Consider the following 19,448-nt stretch of genomic DNA (forward strand, 5'->3'; position numbering starts at 1 on the left):
TATTTTCTGCCTTGGCAACCTCACAATGTGTCCAATTTGCTTGCCACTGTGCCGCCATGAACAAAATGTGTGTGTGTTAAACTGGAGGCAGTAACGCACAATATCTGCACCCCTGAGATTTTTTCATCGGGGAGCTGTTGGATGCTGTTAGATGTGATTTCCCAGCCCCTCGAGTGCCCCCCCCCAGCCTGTGATGTCCATTATGATTCAATAGCAAAGTGCTGCGCTTTCTTCTCAGGATTCAGTTATGATCAAAAACCTGAGTAGAGAAGGAAACCCAACACAAACGGCAGAAATTCGGTTTGAAATGGGCATGTGATTGAGTTTGTACGAGTTGGAAGCGGGGGGGCGGGGGGGAGGGGACAGGGAACCTTTAAAGCAATCTCTGCCCAGCCATCGAGCAGCCTGTGAATGAAAACCTCCAGGTACGTGGCAGTGGGAGCCAGGAGAGGGAATCAGCAGAGTCCTTTAGAACGATGACAATGCCATCCAGGAGGATTACATTTTAATATTATCCCAAAAATTTCATTTACCAAACACATTTAGTGTATTTAAAGCCTGCAGACCAGCTTTGCAGCACAGTAATCAAAATGTGGCAGGAGAAGCTATTTCACACAGCATCTCTCTGGCATCTGAAGTGAGTCAGCGCAGGATTATTCCTGGCAGACCTATAGTAGCTTAATAGTAATCGTATTTGTAATGTAATCAAAATGTATAGCAGGGTGTATTATCAAATGCTGGCACAAAGCACTTTGATTTCTGGGAGCACAGTCCAGAGCACACTTCTCATCCGAGGCTGTTAGTTCAGCGACTGGTGGGAGAGAGAAAAGCCCAAAATCTGCATTTTAAAGAGTAAGTGAAGATGAGCAATGAGACAGCTCCTGCGTGGGTCTGAAGGACGAGAAGCCCCATGCTGGTCTGGCTGTGGGATTTTGGCATGCTCTGCCCTAAAAACATCCTGACCAGCACCTGAGCTTCTGGGAAGAGGGTGAGCTGGGTGTCCCTGGGTGAGCCAGGTCTTTGCTGACGACCTCCCTTCCTCTGGGGCTCAGCAGCGAAGGGCACAGCAGCAGCAGTGACACTGAGAAGTGATAAATAACAGGTGGATGGGGAACACAGCTGCTGTCCTGGCTTTGGCTCTCGACCGCAGTGGAGAGTCAGGCAGGAGGAGGACCCGTCGGGTGGTTAATGAGGAGGAGGAGGAGGAGAAGGGGGGCAGTGGAAGGAGCCCCCGCAGTTGCGCCTTGGCTGCCCAAGGAAGGGACGTGCGTGTTTTACCAGCTCCATGCGAGGCTCTGCGGGGGGTATTTACATATCTGTAACTCGCTGTTGCTCAGGGAGTTGGGATGCTCCAGGCTTGGGCAGAGCCCGTCCTTTTCTGCTGTAGGCATGAGCCAGGACAGCTTTCCCTCTCCACCCCTCGCTCCCAGCCCGTAGGCTGGCCAGCCATCTGGCTGCTTTATTCATCATGGTTTTTTTCTCTGAAGCACCAGCATTCTCTTCTCCACCCAAATGAGGAAGGCTCAGATCCTGCTTTTAGAGCTCAGCTGGCTGTTTCAAGAGACCATCCTTTTAATATTCTTCCTTCTTGAAGTTGATCGATATATTTAGGAAGCAGCTGCAAATGAGCACGATATTGCTTTGCTTTCCAGTTGCTGTCGCAGGATGAGTAGCGTGACGGTGGCTGCTGAAGGTGACTTTGCCTGCCCCTCGCTGCTGAAGTGGCTCAATGCCTTGGCAGAGGCAGTCATTTACAGAGGGGGATGCTCCGAAATTCCCAGGCATCTGATGAGCTGAAATCTCTTTTCCATCCCATCAGTGCCACACGTTTTCCATAGCCTGATTACCCCTTAGGTACTGTATTTAATTCCCTTTGAGGCCAGGTGTCAGGGTGGGCTGTGCAGCGGCCGGGGTGGAGGAGCTGATTACCCAGGTTACTCCGTAGCCCTTATTATGGTAATGCTCACATTTGCATATCTTCTGGGTTCCTTGTCCTTAGTGTCTTAAAAGCAGGGCAAGGTTTATTTCAGGAGGAAATGAAGAATGGGAAATATTATGAATTATTATGTAATTCTGCGAGGCTGAAGCTCTCGCAGTGCTCCAGCCTTTGTGTCGTTCCTTCTGCGCTCCAGCGCTGGGGCGAGCCCAGGGACGCCTTTGTGTGTCCAGGCCCCAGAGCTGGTTTTTGAAGGCTGTAGAAAGTCACTTGTTGTAAGGAGGGTGACTCGGGCCTGATGTTACGCAGCGCTTTGCTGTTCTCAGCCATGAGACGCACAGATGTCTGCTGGCCGGGGAAGACCCACGCGGGCGGCAGTCGGTGTCCCGCTCCCTTGCACTCTGGTGGGCCGGAGCTGTTGCTACTCCCTCCCCGAGAAACGTCCTGCAGCGGTTTAGGTTGGTGGTTTTGGCAGTCTTGCCGATTTTCTACACAGCCATTTCCTACTAAAAAAAAAAAAGGGCTGTGAAACATCAGAGGAAAGTGGCATTTCAAGGGCACAGATTCCCCAGGGTGAAGGTGTTGCTGGTGTGGAGCTCCTGCTTGCGCAGATCTTGTGTCTCCCCAGACTTGCGGGGCTCGTGCTGGAGCTTAAGATGCAGCATAAGATCCAGCTGCTTTTCTTTTATTAATCCATGGTTCTGAGCTTTGTGGGAATACTCAGGTCTTGCTTCTTGCCTTGTTGCTCTCCTTGGGATTGATGATGGCCCACACTTGCTCAAATCCCCAGCACTGTTCAGAGGACTGGGCTTACACCCAGTGGGACTAACGCTCACAGTGGGTGCAGGGTGCTGTAGGTACAACCCCTGGCCAGCTCACTGCAGCCACGGCGGCTCCAGGGCAGGGCACGAGCCTGCCCCTGCCCCCGGCTTGGCTTTCCCTGTGGAGAGCACGGTGCAGAGAAAAACACTTACCTGGGAATTTCTTAGGCCCACACCTATGGGCCTGCCGCACTGTGGAAGAGGGAGGGGTGCTTTAATCTGGAGAGTCTTAATTAGTGAAAGCAAAGTGCATTTTACACATTAGAGGCAAAAGTCAGTGTGTGCTTATAGGTGGCTCTGATTGCACCTACCAGTGAGTGTTTTAATTGATTCAAACTCACCGATGGACCTGTTTGTTCTACTCTTAACAATTAATTAATGAATTAACCATGTGTGAACATTAAGTGCACCCTGAGCCCACGCTGGGAGGAGCAAGGAGAAGGGACGCAGCCCTCTCCTGCCTCCTCGGCTTGACAGGGGGAGCTGCTGGTGCTCGTCCCTCCCAGTGCTCGGCCACATCGTACTGGTCACTGCCCGTGCATGGAGGCTGGTCCCCGCAGGAGCCGCTCATGTCCCTTGTGCATGAATCAACACAGTGCCCGGGGAAATACCAGCATGGAGCTGTCTCATCAGACACCCTGCAGAACAGCTTCCGTGAGGAACAAGAGCAAATTTATTAATGGGAAGTGAGAAACCTCTGTTTTAGAAATTCCTCTGCTTGCCTTCTCCATGGGATCTGTCTGCAGAGGTGCAGAGCTTGAGTCCAGAGCGTTGCAGAGGAATTAGTACATCTGTCTTATGGACCCTGGATGAACACGAGCTCCGCCTGCACCCCTTGGGGAGGGCAGTGATGAGAATTGTGTTGCCATGAAAAATACAGCCTGGAGCTGTCAGTTGCCTTGGTCTTTATTTCTGACCCCTGCAGATTCCCTGCTCTAATAATTCTGCTGCTAACTGTTTGCTTTTTTCCTTTAGGATCGCTTGTATTTTGTGATGGAGTACGTGAATGGTGGGGACTTAATGTACCAGATCCAGCAGGTTGGGAGGTTTAAGGAGCCACACGCTGTGTAAGTTCAGTAGCCCAGTTTGGCACCTTCAGGGTAGGTATTTGATGTACCTTTGCCATAAATATAGTCCCAGCCACAGGCTTCTGTGGTGCAAGTGCTGGGCAGAAAGGGAGGGGAAAGGAAGGGCGGCAGGAATCAGAAGGTGCAGGATGATTCTTTGCCTGGTGCCAAGGACGCTGGTGCCTCCAGCTCATCTTCGGGATACGTTGCACTTGTTGGTAGGTAAACAACTGACCTTCATAAAAGCTCCAGGCAGGGAGGTTTGGAGGCTCCCTGGGAGACATGGGCAGCAGCTGGTGAGCCCCGCACCACTGTGCTGCCAGCACACCCCTGTTCTGCCCCACGCCCCTCCCCAGGATATCAGAGGGACGTCAGGTCTTTGGCTCCACTGCCAACCCGAGCGTTCACTGGTGGCTTTTAGCTCCCTGTTATCTAGACAGAGCAGAATGTGTTCATGAAAGCCTTCATATGCTTAAATAAAAACCATAAACAGTGAGCAGAGCCTGGGTGGGATTGAACCAGTGTTTTGCACTCTGGAGAGTCCTCTGAGACCCAGAATATTGTTTAAAGAAAGCAGTGGTGGTGCATGTTATCTCCACAGCCTTCCCGAGATAACAGATAACTTTGCAGCTGCCTTGCCAGCACACGGTAGCGAACAGCCATAGATCCCAGCCCTCGCTTAATGAGAATTTGTGTAACGAGAAGTGACAGCCCCCCGCTAGCCCACAGCCACCTGATCGCATCCCTGCCCGGTACGAGCGGAGGGTGGGCTGTGTCATTCTCCTGTGATACTTGTCTCGTATTTTTATGTTGTGGCAGTCTTTATCCTTTGGTAATGTATGCCCGACGCGTTTCATTTAGCGCGATGGGATTTGAAAGGTTTTCATTTTGATTCATCTCCTTTAATTATCAGTCTGCCTTTTAAATCTTTCATTTCAGATTCTACGCAGCAGAAATAGCCATCGGCCTCTTCTTCCTGCAGAGCAAAGGCATCATTTATCGGTAGGTGAGCGAGTTCCTCCTTCCTCTCTTCCCCAGAGAGCTCCAGCCACAGCCAGAGCGGTGGAACCGCTGCGAAGCTCGGCGGGGCTCTGGCCACGGGGCTCAGCTCCCTGCTAGTGCCACGGGTCAGGTTTGGCCTGAAATGGAGCTGGGAGCCTTGTGGCGTGGCTGGGTTTTGAGAAGGTTCTTGTCTGTGTCCCCGTTTTGTAGGAAGGCAGCTTTGGTTCCTCTCTTGCCTCTGTTTCACGCGTTTCTCTTCCTATGACACAAATGCTCCCTGGCAGCAGGGACCAGTTGTGAGCCCTGTACTTTGCTGCAGGGCACTATTCTCTTACCGTTAACACTAGAGTAAGTGCTTATGAATGGCTTGATCTGAGATCTGCAGCGTGAGTCTGTCACTTCTGGTTCAGCCACGAAAACTTCTGTCCCGTTCGCAGTGTGATTAGAGCAGCCCGAGTTAGCTGGGTCACTGCCAAGGGCCAGACCAGGCTCTGAGGCTGCTGGGACTCGTGTGCTGCCGCTGCTCCCCGCTCGGGAGCATTCCCAGAGCCCAGTGTAGAGCAGAGCATCCTAATGAGTGTCAGATACCATTAACTGCTTTGCAAAAAGAAATGCCAGCTGTGCTACTGAAGTTATGAGATGCTGAAGACTGCTCCGAAGATGAAAGAAGTGGAACAGAGCTGACAGGAGGGATGTTTTTTGCCATCAAGCTGCTACAGAGAGATTCTAGGTCTGCCAGTCCCCAGTGCCTCGTCTTCCTTCCTTCCTCCGAATTCAAATCCAGGCTTGTGTCCGTCTGCCTTTGGCCTGTCAGCCTTCTAAGCACTGACACAATAATTGGGAAAAACAGTCTCGAAAAACAGCAAGAAGTTGTGAATTAATGCTGTTCTTTTTGTTGGGCTCCTACTTAGCGAAGTTAAGCCTCGTGCACCGTGCAGCCCCACGGCTCTGCCGAGCAGAGTTCCCAGCGGGGTGGTTCAGCCGGGGGTGCCTACAAAGAGGGGTCACCCAGACATGCAGACGGGGTGTGCAGCCAGGCAGGGCCGCAGGGACCTAGCCGGCTGAGCCTGGCCTGCTCTGTCACCTGCCTTGTCACCTAATGTCACCCTTGGGTGAGGGAAATCCTGCAGACATGTTCCAACATCAAAATGGAAACCTTTGAGTCGTGCTTTACTGTACAGAACAGAAGCCAGGCACGGCACAGATCAGAGAACTGGATGGTAATTACATGGCTGGTGATGTATAAATTGCTCCTGAAATACTGAGTTTTTGCTGCAAAACTGACCTTCAGTGTGTTCTGGGTGTCCTCTGGGGAGGCTGGTCAGGGCTGGGAGCCGGATCGGGAGCTCTGCAGCTGGAACTGCCTCCACAGTTTGTGCTGAAGAGCAAAGCTCCTGCAGGGTTGGGCATAACTAACAGATACCCTGTGGATGGGGATCAGAGAAACACAGATTTGTATTTTCATGGGGGAGCGTAGCATAGGTGATGCAGGGACTTCTGCTGAGTCGGTCCTTCCTCATTGCTGGTGAGCTTTAAATACACTTTGATTTTCATAGGCGCAAAAAAAAAAATCTATGAAATCTGTCTCCCTGCTAGATGAGAGTGTTTTCTGTCGTACACTTAAAAGCAATTTGCCCAGCATGGTGTTCCTGTGGGTTAAAAGTAAAATAAACACTTCATCCTGACAGATCTCTGACTTATTTTTACTCATTTCCCCAAACATTATCCTACAAAGAGTCTGGGTGTGAGACGAAGCCAGAGCTCACTCACAGGAGAGACCTGGAGTCGGGAGACGTGTGTCTTCGCTGGGCGGCTTCACGCGGGGCCTGTTGTGTCACTCTTTTGCTTTCACTTTGTAGAGACCTAAAGCTGGACAATGTGATGCTGGACAGCGAGGGGCACATAAAGATCGCGGACTTCGGCATGTGCAAGGAGAACATCTGGGATGGGGTGACTACCAAGACCTTCTGCGGCACTCCGGACTACATTGCGCCCGAGGTAGGCGACGCGGAAGGGCAGGAGATGCTCCGTCCGTGTTTCGGCAGCCAGCCTGATGCTCTTTTCCCTGGGGTGACCTTGCTTTGGGCAGCTTTCTGACTGCAACGGGGACATTAGTGAATTCACCGTCAGCCTGGAAAGTTCATCCATCCCCTCGGCGCTCTCTGTCCCCCCAAGGCTACCTTTAAGGCAGCAGCAATGCTGGATCTGCCTCTCCGGCGGCGTGCCCTGCTTCTGCCTCAAAGCACAGAAAATCCTCCGCGCTGGTCTCCCTGCAGCATGTTTTCCCTCTCTGGGTGTTTTTCCCATGTCTGTGCCGCTGGTGTCACCACCCCTGTCCGGTCCTTGGCACACTCAAACCCGCCAAGGGCTGCCCCTCGCTCCTGCGGAGGATGAGCCTCTCGCCGCGTGCGACAGCCGCTTCCAGCGCGACAGGACCGGTGGGAAAAATGGAATTATCAGTGAATAATATTTCCATGTGAGGTGGAAGTCTTTAGATCTTTCCAGCTTGCTACTTGCAGCGAAGGGCTGTGTGTCTGATGAGGAGAGGCTCCCTATCTACAGCTCTAGATCGCTGCAAAATTACTTTGCATTTGGTTATTACTTATGAGATGGAGTCACATATGACACTTACCTAAAGTGCTATATGGGTGCAATTTAATGTCAGACTTGTGAAATTCAGGTAGGTAATTATTCCCAAATGTCTGTTCCCTTAACATAAAAATATCCCTCTAAAATCTTCTCACTCTGCTGAATTTTCAATGATGAGATTAATATTTATTCATTTAAATATTTTAGAGAAAGAGAGTCTCTTTGCTAGGACGTAGTTAGATGCGCTTGTATGCCAAACTACGTTGTGTTTTGTTGTAGCCAGAGAGGTTTTTAATTACTTGTTATTACATATCCTCATCGTACCAAGATTAATACTGGTGTCCTGTTGGTACGTGGCTCAGCTGCTGTGTGTGATTAATACTCTTTCAGAGCAGGACAGATGACCAGTTCTCTTGGTATTTGGCTGAGCATCATCACTTAAATTCTGACTTTCTTCTGCTTGCCCTATATTTTTTTTTCCCAAAAAGAAAAAGAGAAAATGGGAAATTAGGATGCAGATTGCTATGGTACCCAGGAATGGTATTAAAGCCTGCTACTGGTGGGTCTCAAAAAACGGAATATACACATCCCCTATTTTTTGTAAGTAGAAAAAGGGGGGCCACGGTTCCAGCGTGGTCTCTGGCTGGGTGGCAGAGCCGGGGTCCCTGTGTGTGGCTCTGCTCCAGGGCCCTTCTGCTGCTCCGTGCTGCCTCCCGTCAGGAAGCTGCAGCGTTCTCAAGCCAACATGTCTTCAGGGTAAAAATGTCCTGTGATTTGCTTGACCCATTTTTAGGGCTTTTTCTATTCTGAGGTACAGCTCTGCGTGCCAAGGTGACAGGTACCGAGTGCAAACGACCCCGCATGTGTAATTTCCTCTGAACAAAACGTGTTCTTCAGCTGTTGGGCTTTGACCTTCCCTCATGTGCAGTTGGCGACTTCAACTTACAGAGGCTGTTCTCTGCAAGGATTTCTCCTAAGTACCAGTTCCTTTTAAAGGCCTTTATGGTGTGAACAGTTCACACCTAAATTTCCCAGAGCACAGTAAATCATCCAAACAACAAGTGGGAGGAACTTGAAGTGTGCTCGGTCAAGGGATTTCTGGGCTGAAACTCAGCGCCTCGTCTCAGCAGGAAGGGTCAGGCTGTGTGTGACCCCGCAGGGTGCTGGCGGGCGATCCGCACCGGGACCAGGACAGAGGAGGAGACTGATGTCAGTCTTGTTGTCTCGCTGTCCCTTGGTGCCAGTGCTTTCACAGGATGGACCTCGTCTCCTGTTAGGTGGGGTGGCAGCCCCTCGCCTGCACCTTGCGGTACCTCCTGGCCAGATCCCGCTGGACGCTGCGGGGCCTTTTCCCAAGCCCTGCTCAGAGCCGGGGTGGTGACGGCCTGGGGGGCCGGATTGCTGCGTGCATTCTCCTGCGATTAGCACACGATTTGCATTTGCACTTGAGTACGGGAATCTTTGCAGAATAGAATTCAGTAATTAGGATGAATAAATTGCGTAATTGTTTTGCATTAAGTAACAGATGGCAAAGCCCAAGGCCTGTCAAACCCCAACCGCTGAAATGCCACCCATCAGCACCAACCCAGCAAATAAACCAGAGCCTGAAAGGCCCTTCAGAGCAGAATGGTGCCCGCAGGAGCCCGGCTGGTGGTGGGACCCCCATGCTGAAGGGAAGGAAGGTGGGGGGTGGCCAGTGGAGCAACCCTGGGCCGAGGGTGTGGAGCTGGTGTCTGGCTGCGCTGAGCCGCGGGGCCGGAGCTGAGCGCCCGAGACACCCTGGGGCTCTCCCGGGGCGTTCGTACGTGGGGTCCCGCTGGCAGGGACCGACCCCCGCGCTGGGTTCGGCTGTAGGTGCCCCAGACCGCCGACACACCCTCGCTCTGCGGAGGGACGTTAGCTGGGTGGCTTTGCTGCGGGGTCATATGGCCACGAAATTCAGGGTATTTCAGATTTTGCAAAGTAAATCGTGGGAAAATACAAAAATTCATATTATCCAAAATAAATATTGACATTTTTAAATTTAAAAGACCCCAAAGTTATATCCTAACTCCAGAACAACCACACTGCTCAGGTAGGGGTAGGACTGTTATTAGGTTATTTTGTGAAGGATGCTCTGCAATAAATAATAGAAAGCAAACTGGCAGCTGGGAATGCAGAGGGTTTTGAGTTCCCATATGCTGCAAGTCTGTTTTAAAAGGGTCACGTACCATCCACGAAGGGCCACACTCTGTGTTGTTATTTCAAACCAACTGCACTGAAGTCAGCGGAAAAAAAAAATAATCCCAAAGTGCATCAGGGAAAGCAGGAACGGCTGCTGCTCCAGCTCCAACGCGCCAGGCTGCCACGAGTCTGCAACAGCACAACAAATATGCTGAATTTCGTCTGAATCAGAATGAATCTGTCTCAAATCACAGTGAATAATCTCAGATTTTTTTCTAATATTTAGTGCATGTTGAGGGCTGATGGTTTTTTAAAGTTGCTGAACCTTTTGCCTATCGTGTGTTCTGTTTATAACTGCAGTTTCCCACTGTTTCAGGGACTGGTGTCTCAGTAAATAACCTTGCCCTTTTGATGTGGACTGCAGCTTGAAATTAGTTTGCATTGTGCCAACAGGTTAAAAATGGGAGTGTAATCCTGCTGTTTGTGTTGTTTTCAGATAATTGCTTATCAGCCCTATGGGAAGTCCGTGGATTGGTGGGCATTTGGAGTCCTGCTCTATGAAATGTTAGCTGGCCAGGTAATTGAATTTTAATTGATTCCTGTGGGATCGTGTTAAGTTCCGTTGTGAGCATACGCTGACGGGCAGTTTGTTTTCTTGCTGGCACACGGCGGGGGGGCGTCTCCTCCGTGCTGGAGGTGAAGCCGTGGATGCAGCCCCGGGGACTGCAATGCTGAGACACGAGTCCCCGCGCGGCGCAGCCGGGGCTGTTTCATGAGAATCGCGGCTGCAGATGGAAGCTCAAGGATCGAGAAATGCCGCTGACCCTCTGTTTGCTTTGCTCTAGGCTCCCTTTGAGGGGGAAGATGAAGACGAGCTCTTCCAGTCCATCATGGAGCACAACGTAGCCTACCCCAAGTCCATGTCCAAGGAGGCAGTGGCCATCTGCAAAGGGGTAAGGGCTGGCCTCCGATTTCTGGGAGCGGGGAGAAGAGCAGCCAGTGGGCACAGTGCTGTCTGTGCACCTCTGGCAGCCCCACATGCATGGGGGGCTCTTGCCCCCGTTGCGCCCCTTGCCCCCCTTGCCCCGGTCGGGCTGCGGGTGCCCAGCGCGAGGGGAATCTGACAAAACTCGGTTGCGTTCCGGTGCCCGTGCTCTCTGCTCCTAGAACCACAACTTGTGCTACCGCGTGTGTACATACTAAAACAATTAAAAATAAGCCCCAGATCCTTTCTGTGCCATTACGCTACACTGAGCAGAAACACAGGTAGGACTGGAGCGCTGGTCTGTCTTTGCTGAGGTGAAGGTCAGGAGGAAATGGGAGCATTGGATGGGATGTGGGAGTTGAGGGCACCTCCCAGAGACCCCTCCTCCCCCTTAGGCGACAGCAGGGGAGCTTTATGCATCTTTGCCTGAAAAGAAAAATGATGCCTAGAGAAAATGAATGTGATTTCTAAATAGCTTTCCTAAGATCAGATACAAAGCCTTCGTCCTGCAGAGGTTTCCGTGCAGCTCCGGTGAGTTGCCCATTAGCAGCACCTGAAGTTCGGTGCTGCTGTGCGTCTCTGCTGGGTCAGGGCAGTATTTTCATTATCAGATCTTTTAATTTGCAGTGAAGCTCTGCGTCGCCCAGTGCCCTGAGCTCTCTATGGACTGGGCCTAAGCAAGACTTAAATGCAGTCTGAATTAATTTGGGCTGTGATGAATAAAGGCTGGCTAGGTCCTGATGTTATTATGCATACGGTTATTGCTTGGACTGAGCCTCATCTCAGCCAGCCAGTGTCAAACAGGGCTATAAATATGTGTTTGTGTAGGAATTTAAAAAATGTTTGCTTTTAATAGTTAATATTTAAAATATCTGAATGTTCTATACCTCAAAATAGTGTTTCTATCTACAAATGACACATCTTGCGCTTAACGCTCCTACTGAGGCATTTCAAAGCCTCTTTCCAGTGTTGCCAGGATTCGGAGCTGGTGTGAAAGAGGAGCGTTGGCTTGTCCCGTGGGGAGGAGCTGCCGCAGGTGCTCCCCGCCTGGGATGCTGGAGAGGGGACACTCTCCGGGCTGCCTGGCACCCACCCACAGCAGAACGTGGTAAAATCCAGAAACCACGCTGGTGATCGAGGGGGGACTGTCCAGAAAGTTTCTCACCCTCTCTTAGTCCTCTCGCTGTTGGTGTTTGGGACATAAAGGGAAAGTCCACTGTGTCCCTAGCCGGGCAGGGGGGAGGGAAGGTGCTTGGTGATGCTGAACATCATTATCCCCAGCGTGCCCGAGGGAGCGGAGGCTGGCACAGGGATGAATCCCACTGTCGGCTTTGTTTGCTGTTGCATCAGTCCAAATGTGAATGCTGTAAATAGACAAGGAGAGACCATGACTGAAACGTCTGCTGGGTGTAGCTGTAACGGCTTTTCTCACTTTTGGAGATGTGAAGCTGCATGGGAGGACATTTAGCCACGCATGGAGAGCGTGGTCCTTTATAAATTCTCTTTATTTTTTTGCAGTGAAGTGGTGGTTCCCTTTGTACAACTGTTCTTTCAGGGAAGCGCATAAAAACTCATGACGTTCTTTGCCGCCACCAAACTGCTACAGCAGAAAGTTTAATTAAAAATATGTGCAGTATTGAAGAACTGTCAGTAAGCTGGAAACGAAGTATTTACGTTTTTCCCCTGGAATACAGTGAAATATGTCTCCATGAGTGCAGGGGCATCGAGGCCATGCTGTTCGTGTGGGTGCACGGTCAGTCTTCCAGGAGGGCACCAACCCAGAGAACAAGCAACTGGAGAAACCTCTTCTCCTAAATGTGATGGGGTTGGTATTTCACTGCCATGCTCTCCAAAACAATTCTGTTGTTCCCACGCGGTTTCACTCCAGCGTGCCGGTGCCAGTCATCACTTACTGTTGCACAGCTCAGAGATGAAAAGCATCTGATCCTGAAAGCCTTGGATTGGCCCGAGCCAAGAAACAAGCGTTAATCAGAGATCGTTGGCTGGGAAGCAAAATGGAGAGTTAACCAGAACACAGCTCCTTGAGTCGACAGTCAGCATCAATTAGCAGATCAAATGGAGCATTTCCCTCCTCTGCTGTCAACTCAGATTTTTTTTTCCAAGGGCTGATGCCGGAGCCGCTCTCTCCATGGTGCAGGTAGCTCAGCTGAGCTCTGGGTTGGTTACCAGGAGCCAGGCTCCTGGTTCCTGCCCGTGGCGCGGCGTGCGGGTGCGTGCAGATGGGCGCTGGCACAAACCATCAGCCCTTTCCCGTCCCAGATGGAGGAGTTTGACTGTGCCTGAGCAAAGCAGCCCTTTCCAGGTGAACAGATTGTCTGCGAATATAAGCCCCCTCTTCAATCCCTGCCTGCTAGCAGAGGCATGAAATGGCATGTTTGCCACAGTAAAGCGCACAGGTATTTTGAGTGGTATCTCCACTGGCGGTGCTGCCTGGGAGAAGCACATAAGAGCTGCCGAGCGCCGCAGCCCCCTCGGAGGTGCGGGTGTGCCATGGCCGTGCGAAGGGCAGCTGGAAGGTGGGAGCCTTCAGGGTGCCGGGGGGTTTGCTGGCTCAGGCCAAAGCGCCGGGCTGGGGCCGGGCTGTGCCGCCGCGGTGGCGGGAAGGCCCCGGCGGGGGCTGCTGCCCATAAGCCGTGTGCTCTCATCCCACATGTACAGAGAGCATCGGGCCAGCTTTGCCTCTTGGTGCAAAACGTGCTGCCGTGAAATGAAGCCCCTGAAGACGCAGCGTCCGCTTGCCCTCCAGAGACAAAATATAACACTGCGGTTTAGCAAAGCAGTTGAGTCCAGGCTTGGGCTTTGCTGTATCTGAGCTCCAGACGTCAGACGTACCATTACAGGTGGTTTGGTCTGAAGCATCCTTCTTTATCTGCGGAAGCCTGAAGGGTTTTTGCTGTGTTAGTAAGGGGATTAAATCAACTTGTTCCTGTTTAGTACAAACAAAGCTAAGTGATTATCCTATGTAAGCCAGGAGAATCAATCTGCATGTTTATGGGGTCCTATATATCAATAACAGATGGTGCCTTCATGCTCACATGCATAAAAGCACAATAGGAAGACAAAATTTAATTTCTGGGTGCATATATTGAAAATACTGAATAACCGCACTGTAGTACAGCTCTGTTCGGCTTTACAGGCAGGTACAGGAGGTAGAAACGATTCATTAGTCGGCTGAGCTGCCCTGAATTCGCTGTGTGTTTGTGTTCTGGGGGCTTTAACCACGACGCTTCAGTCTGGGGGGGGTGGGTGTGTGCAAAACAGTTCCCAGCACAAGACAGCAGGTACGAACCTGGGCTGCGGCTGGAAGAGCTAATTAATGAAAGAGCACGAGCTGGGTTTAGCGGGGTGTGTATCGGAAGCGTCTGCGGGGCAGCGAGGTGGGTGAGGCGCAGCTGGTGCCGGCAGAGTTGTAGACACTTTCCCTGGGTGCACGTGGGGGAATCGGGCTCCCCCCCAGGGGAGGGTCCGCTCGGGGAGGGGCCTGGGCAGCGTCGCTGACCCCGGGAGGGAGCCGGGGCCGGGAAGCGGAGCGGGGTGCGTGGGGCCGGGGCAGCGAGCTGCCTGCCCGCTGGCTCTGCGGGGCTCCCCGTGCCGAGGAGTGACCTCACGTCTGTCCCACCTGCGCTCTCGGGTGCTTTCACGGCTGAATTTTGTGCGCAGTGAGCTGTAGTGTCGGCGGAGGCACGGATCCTGCCCCACAGCCCTGCTTTCCCTCCTTCCCCCAAATGATCCGGGCAGTAGAGGCTAGAGGTGTGTCTGTGTTCAGGGTCAGCATTTAACAGAAAAGCCCCATGAACAGATTTCGTGTTTGCTGAAAGCAAGCTAAGCTATTCGATGCGACAGCCAAATCACTACATCAGTTTATTAGCACGTTCCAGGCTCTCACATTGTTGTCGGGGACTTGCTTTAGGAAAACCTTATTGAGTCACAGGATGCTTTTTATTCGCTTGCTTCAGCACAGCTAAACGGGACCTGATTGAATTGTCAGGACACTGTCCAGAGCCCGCCCAGGAGATGCAAAGATGCTGTTTAGCTGCACCCAGCACACCTCGAAGTGGGTGTCGTGGGAGCCCTGGGGTGGCGAGGGTCAGCAGGGACGGGCCGCAGCCGGAGCAGACAGACGCCCATCCGTGTGCCCAGGGCACTGTGGAAGCTGGAACATCCCTTGTCCGGGTTGCGGAGCCGAGGGAGCCCTCGGTGTTTGCTGATGCGCTTCCCAGGCTGGGGCGTGGCTGAGGGAGGCCTCGCTCCATCAGCCGCTCCGCGGCTGGTTGCCCTCGCAGCTGCTGGCCATGGCTGTAGTGCTCGTTGCTAGCATGGTTAGCAGCTCCGCTCTTCCTTCACGTTTGTTGTTTGGGGTTTTTTTTCTGTTCGGATTGGGGGTTTTCCTTGCTTTCAGCTCCCTGTTGTAGCGTTATTTTCAAAGATCAGCTTCCCTGAGCAGGTTTGTTTTGTTCAGTCACAGATGGCGGGGCTGACTTGTGTCAGAGCGCTTAGACCTCGGGGCCGAGGAGCTCGGCCTGCTGCCCGGCTGCTTGGGCTGATGCGTTTTTTCTTGTCAGAAGATGCTTGCTTATAAAAACCTTATTTTTCAGGAGTGGGGAGGTTTCTCAGCTCTCCAGCCAGAGGGGTAGGCCCTTCTGCTGAGCCGCGGGTGCCCTGTCCCTCCCAGGGACTTGCAGGAGGGCAGCGGAGGGTCTCTTGCAGACCCGCGTCCCTGGGACACAGAGTCAGGCTCGCTGCCACCGCTGCGCAGCTCTGGGGTCGGTTTTAACCGCCCTGCTTTTAATAAAGTAGTCCTTTCGTCGCAGGTGTAGGGCTCATGTTCTCCGTGCTTATCAGTGTCTTACAAATCTCTGGAATCTCCATCTCATCTCTGAACAATGCCCCCAGGATATTAATGTTTGTACAGCCGCCCTTAATTCCTGTGGTCCATTTCACTTTTCTTATTGAGCCAGTGAAGAGGAGAAGTTTAGATGACAAACAACCTTAATGGACTGTTTGTGCTTTCTTCCTCCACATCGACTCTTTCATTAGCAATACAGCTGTTGTCTGTGCTGCCGTGGCTCCAGAGAAGTGGGGCTTCTGCTTCTAGGGCTGATGAAAGTTTCTGAGGGCAGGTTGTTCATCTTAAATGAGTAGTGGCCTTTAAAATTAATTTTGCAGATGCTGAGAAGTTGGCTACCAAGCACAGGGACCACTCAGCAGCTTTGCACGCATCCTGCTCCCCCCGTTGTAGCAGGCTGCGGAGGCTGCAGCGGTGCGAGGAGCTCTGCCATCACCCAACATTAATTCTTGGTGAACCAATTTCATTCCCAGAGGAAAAGGGGGTTTGTGCTTATCCCACCCAGTGCTCGTGTCCCTGCGATCTGCTTAGTCTGCTGTCGTAAGCCATTGTCAACCTCCCCCGACCCTGGAGCTGCCCCGGCTTCTCCCTCTGTCCTCTGCTTGGAGCACCACAGCAGCAGAGGAGGTGGGAGCTGGGGGTGTCACAGCGTCCTGGGAGCTTCTCAAAGTGGACATTTTGGGAAGCAGCTGGACACCCTGTGAGTGACTGTTTCTTCTCTTCCTCTCCCCAAGCTGATGACCAAGCACCCTGCCAAGCGACTGGGATGTGGTCCGGAAGGGGAGCGGGACATCAAGGAGCACGCGTTCTTCCGCTACATCGACTGGGATAAGCTGGAGCGCAAGGAGATCCAGCCTCCCTTCAAGCCAAAGGCTGTAAGTCTGGCTGCGTTAAGCGTGGTTCTCCCCTCCCGCTCTCCCACACGCGGGTTCTCTCCTGCACGGTCTCTCCCACCCGTGCCCGTGGGTGCGCTTACCCAGGCACACGTGCCGGCGCGGCTCGTCCTGCCCACGGTGTGGAGGTACCGTGTTTCTGCTTAAAAGATCGCGTCTCCTCAGGTGTGGCCCGTGTCAGACCACTGCTGTGAAGGGGTAACTCTGGGGCGCCTTGTCTCGCTCTCACTTGCAGGGTAGAAACGCCGCGCGTTTCGCTCACGGATTTAACGGCCTTGCAGCGCTGTCTCTGTTATCGCAAGGGTCGGTCTTTCTGTTGGCTTTTTTCCTCCCTTCTTCTCAAGCTGAACAGGTCTCTCTCCTTTTTAATCTAGACTTTATTTCAACATCTAGCTCAGCGCCATAGTCTGTCTGAATTGGCCACGGAGCTGTATTTCACTCAACAGTTTCTCTCCAAGGTGAAGCGGTGGAAAAGCTGGAGCCCGGCTGGTGTGCGGGCGGAGAGGAGGGGAGAGGAGAGGAGCTCCGCAGCGAGGGGGACCGGGCTGCTCGCTCTTGTCTCCTTGTTTTGAGATGGGCTCCGCTAGCGAGAGGGATGCTGAGTGTGCTGGGAGCGCGGGGCTGGAGGGGGAGATAAGCTGCCAGCAGCGAAGCTGAGGTGGAGGTATGAGTAATCTGAAAGCTATTTGTCAAGAAAAAGTGAGACTACTTGACTGCTCCGTGGTCCCGCCGCTGTTGCAGTGACACGTGCCGGGGCGGGGTGCAGCCCCAGCTGCAAAGCGAGTTCCATCTCCCACTGCCTACAAGGTTCAGGCTGAAGCAGCACGAGGGCATGAGCCTGCAAACTGCAGGGTTTTGATGTTGCTTTGCTGCATCTCTCTGCCCTTCCCAAGAGAGGACGCGCAGGCAGCAGTGGCCACGCAGACTGGGGGACAGGGCCATCTCTCCCTGGATTTCTCTGTTTCTCCTCACTGCTGTCAGGACTGGCAGGGTCACAGCTCTGTCTGGGTCTCTCTGTGGTAGTCTGGGTCCTTAAGGCATGGACTTACTCATATGTTTCCACCTCCTGCATGCCTGTTGGCTGCTGTGCCCTAGTTGGGCACTGGTGTTTTACAGAAAACTGTGAGTCCAAAGTTAAATCTGGTTTGCATGGCTGATAGGGGCTGACATGTCTGCCCAGTGGTCAAGGTGGGGACATTGCACACTCTTAATCCATCATCCTGGATCACAACTCAGAGTCTAGAGATGGATGCTCTAGGTATTCAGCTGAGCCTTCCCCTGCCCTGCTGCCCTTAACAACCTGGGACATGTCTTCTTTTCCTCTGCTTTACAGCAAACCTGTTCTTTTGAAGGGACCCCTTCAGTGCCTGGAAAAACTCTGCTTTCAGGGAAAACGTGGAGTGGGAATCCATTTGGTGTGGGGTGCTCGGCTTCTTCAGCTCTGCTCCCTCTAAATGCCTCTCTGCTCCAGCAGCCTTTTCCCTTCTACAGCTCCTTGCTTGACTGATCAAATATGAATAAACCCCCCATGAGCTGGGCCTGGCAGGAGCCTCCGCAGCCTCGTCTCCCTCCCGGCACGTGGTGTCGTATGGGGGGGCGGCTGCCGAGCAGGAGGTCAGCTCCTCACCCCAGGTCTGCCAGCGATGCTCTGTGTACGCTTGGCACTGTGTATTTTAATTTCAGACAGATGTTTTTACAAAGTTAACTCCTGTGCAGCGGTGCCTTTGTGCTGTCCTCAGAGCCTTTCACTTCCACGGCTGAGAGCTGCTTCTGTGCAGCGTGGCCTCGGGCTGCCCTCTGCATCAGCAAAGAGAAAAATGTCCCGTTCTCCTTGTCTGGCTCAGGAATGTGGAGGTCCAGGGTACCGGTAGGCAGCTGGTGATGCTCGCAGAGACCTGAATCGCTGCCTGCTTTCCTTTCCCTCGGAAGGAAAGGGATCTGCAGGCCATTAGGCCGTAGGAAAGGCTATACTGGGAAGGCATTAACTCTGATATCAAAGTATGATCGTGCAGAAGCATCTGGGGCTGTTTGTACACGCCAGGATTTGTCAGCTCAGGGTGGGATCCCACCTGTGCGCAGAGGATGCCGAGACACGAGGCGGGTGGTCTGTGAGCTCCAGCCGTGGGGGGGACACTGCCCCGCAGCCGGAGCCCGTCGGGAGGCACCGGGGCTTCGTGGGGCCTTATTCTGCGAGAGCCCACTCCTCTGAAATCCCTAACTCCTGCTGTTGCCCACCTCTGGGTTCGTTTGCTAATGAAGCTGTTGCGCTTCCCTCCTCTGCGTCTGCCCTTTCTTCCCGAGCAGGTCCCCAGCGACGCTGTTTGCCTTGGGCTGCGGCACAACCTTACTGTGTGGTGCTTTACAGTTAAAAACAATTGATTTCTGCTAAAAGTGCTTTCTTACTGTTTTTATGTTTTAAAATGTGCAAATTTCTTTCTGCTTTAAACATATTATTTCTTTAAAAATCCTTTTGATGCTGGACCTTGGGAAGGGGATGGTAAGCTGCCGTCCGTTGCGTCTCACCTAACAGCTGGCGCAGGGGAAAATACACGTTTGATAGGACAGGAAGATTAACAGAAAGGTAGGCACAGCTGATTTAGGATTTAGGGAGGATTAAGACAACTCAGGTACCTGCTGATAGCTGATATTTCAACAGCAGTGCATCTGTGCTGGAAAATGCTGCTCCTTTCATGCCAGCTGTGAGCGCGGATCAGAGCAGCACGGAAACGACAATCCGGGTTTGGGCACCTTCGCCGTGCGCTTGGGTGGGTCACGAGGGAAGAGACAGCGTGCTGCTCCTGACCTTCAGCCCTTCCTGCAGGGCATTTGTGCTAGCCTGGCTCTTTACCTTGGCTTAAGTCTATTTCTTTAATTTTTCTTTTTAAATGAGCTTCTATAAAGATAAGGTTACAGGGATTGTTTGCAAGCCAAAGCTTCAAAATTTCTCCGCGCCGTCCCCGTGGCCGCTGGCCAGGACGGGCTCCACATCACATCCCAGAAACCTGCATCCTTTTACACCAGCAGGAAAATGGAGACTCCAGCCCTCTGCCTGGCTTGGGTGTTACATACCGGAGCTGAAAATAATTTCCCAGGAGTTCACGTGTTGCTTCCTGCTTTGTGCTTGA

At 52.5% G+C, this 19,448-nt stretch overlaps 1 protein-coding gene across 9 annotated transcripts in view; it reads left to right on the plus strand.

Annotated features, from left to right (window-relative positions):
- PRKCB (protein kinase C beta) overlaps positions 1 to 19,448 on the plus strand; it is a 131,208-nt gene that overhangs the window by 96,181 nt on the left and 15,579 nt on the right. For all 9 annotated transcript variants that reach the window (XR_012631134.1, XR_012631133.1, XR_012631135.1 and 6 more), the window contains 6 exons: positions 3,733 to 3,824; positions 4,764 to 4,826; positions 6,686 to 6,824; positions 10,075 to 10,155; positions 10,424 to 10,531; positions 16,165 to 16,305. Coding sequence is in view for 6 of the 9 variants with exons in the window: in XM_074885907.1 (XP_074742008.1) it covers positions 3,733 to 3,824; positions 4,764 to 4,826; positions 6,686 to 6,824; positions 10,075 to 10,155; positions 10,424 to 10,531; positions 16,165 to 16,305 (624 nt within the window). In the remaining 3 variants the exon portion in view is untranslated. The remainder of the gene's footprint in view (positions 1 to 3,732; positions 3,825 to 4,763; positions 4,827 to 6,685; positions 6,825 to 10,074; positions 10,156 to 10,423; positions 10,532 to 16,164; positions 16,306 to 19,448) is intronic.

Source organism: Strix uralensis, chromosome 16, assembly GCF_047716275.1.
Source record: "Strix uralensis isolate ZFMK-TIS-50842 chromosome 16, bStrUra1, whole genome shotgun sequence".
Lineage (NCBI taxonomy): Eukaryota > Metazoa > Chordata > Aves > Strigiformes > Strigidae > Strix > Strix uralensis.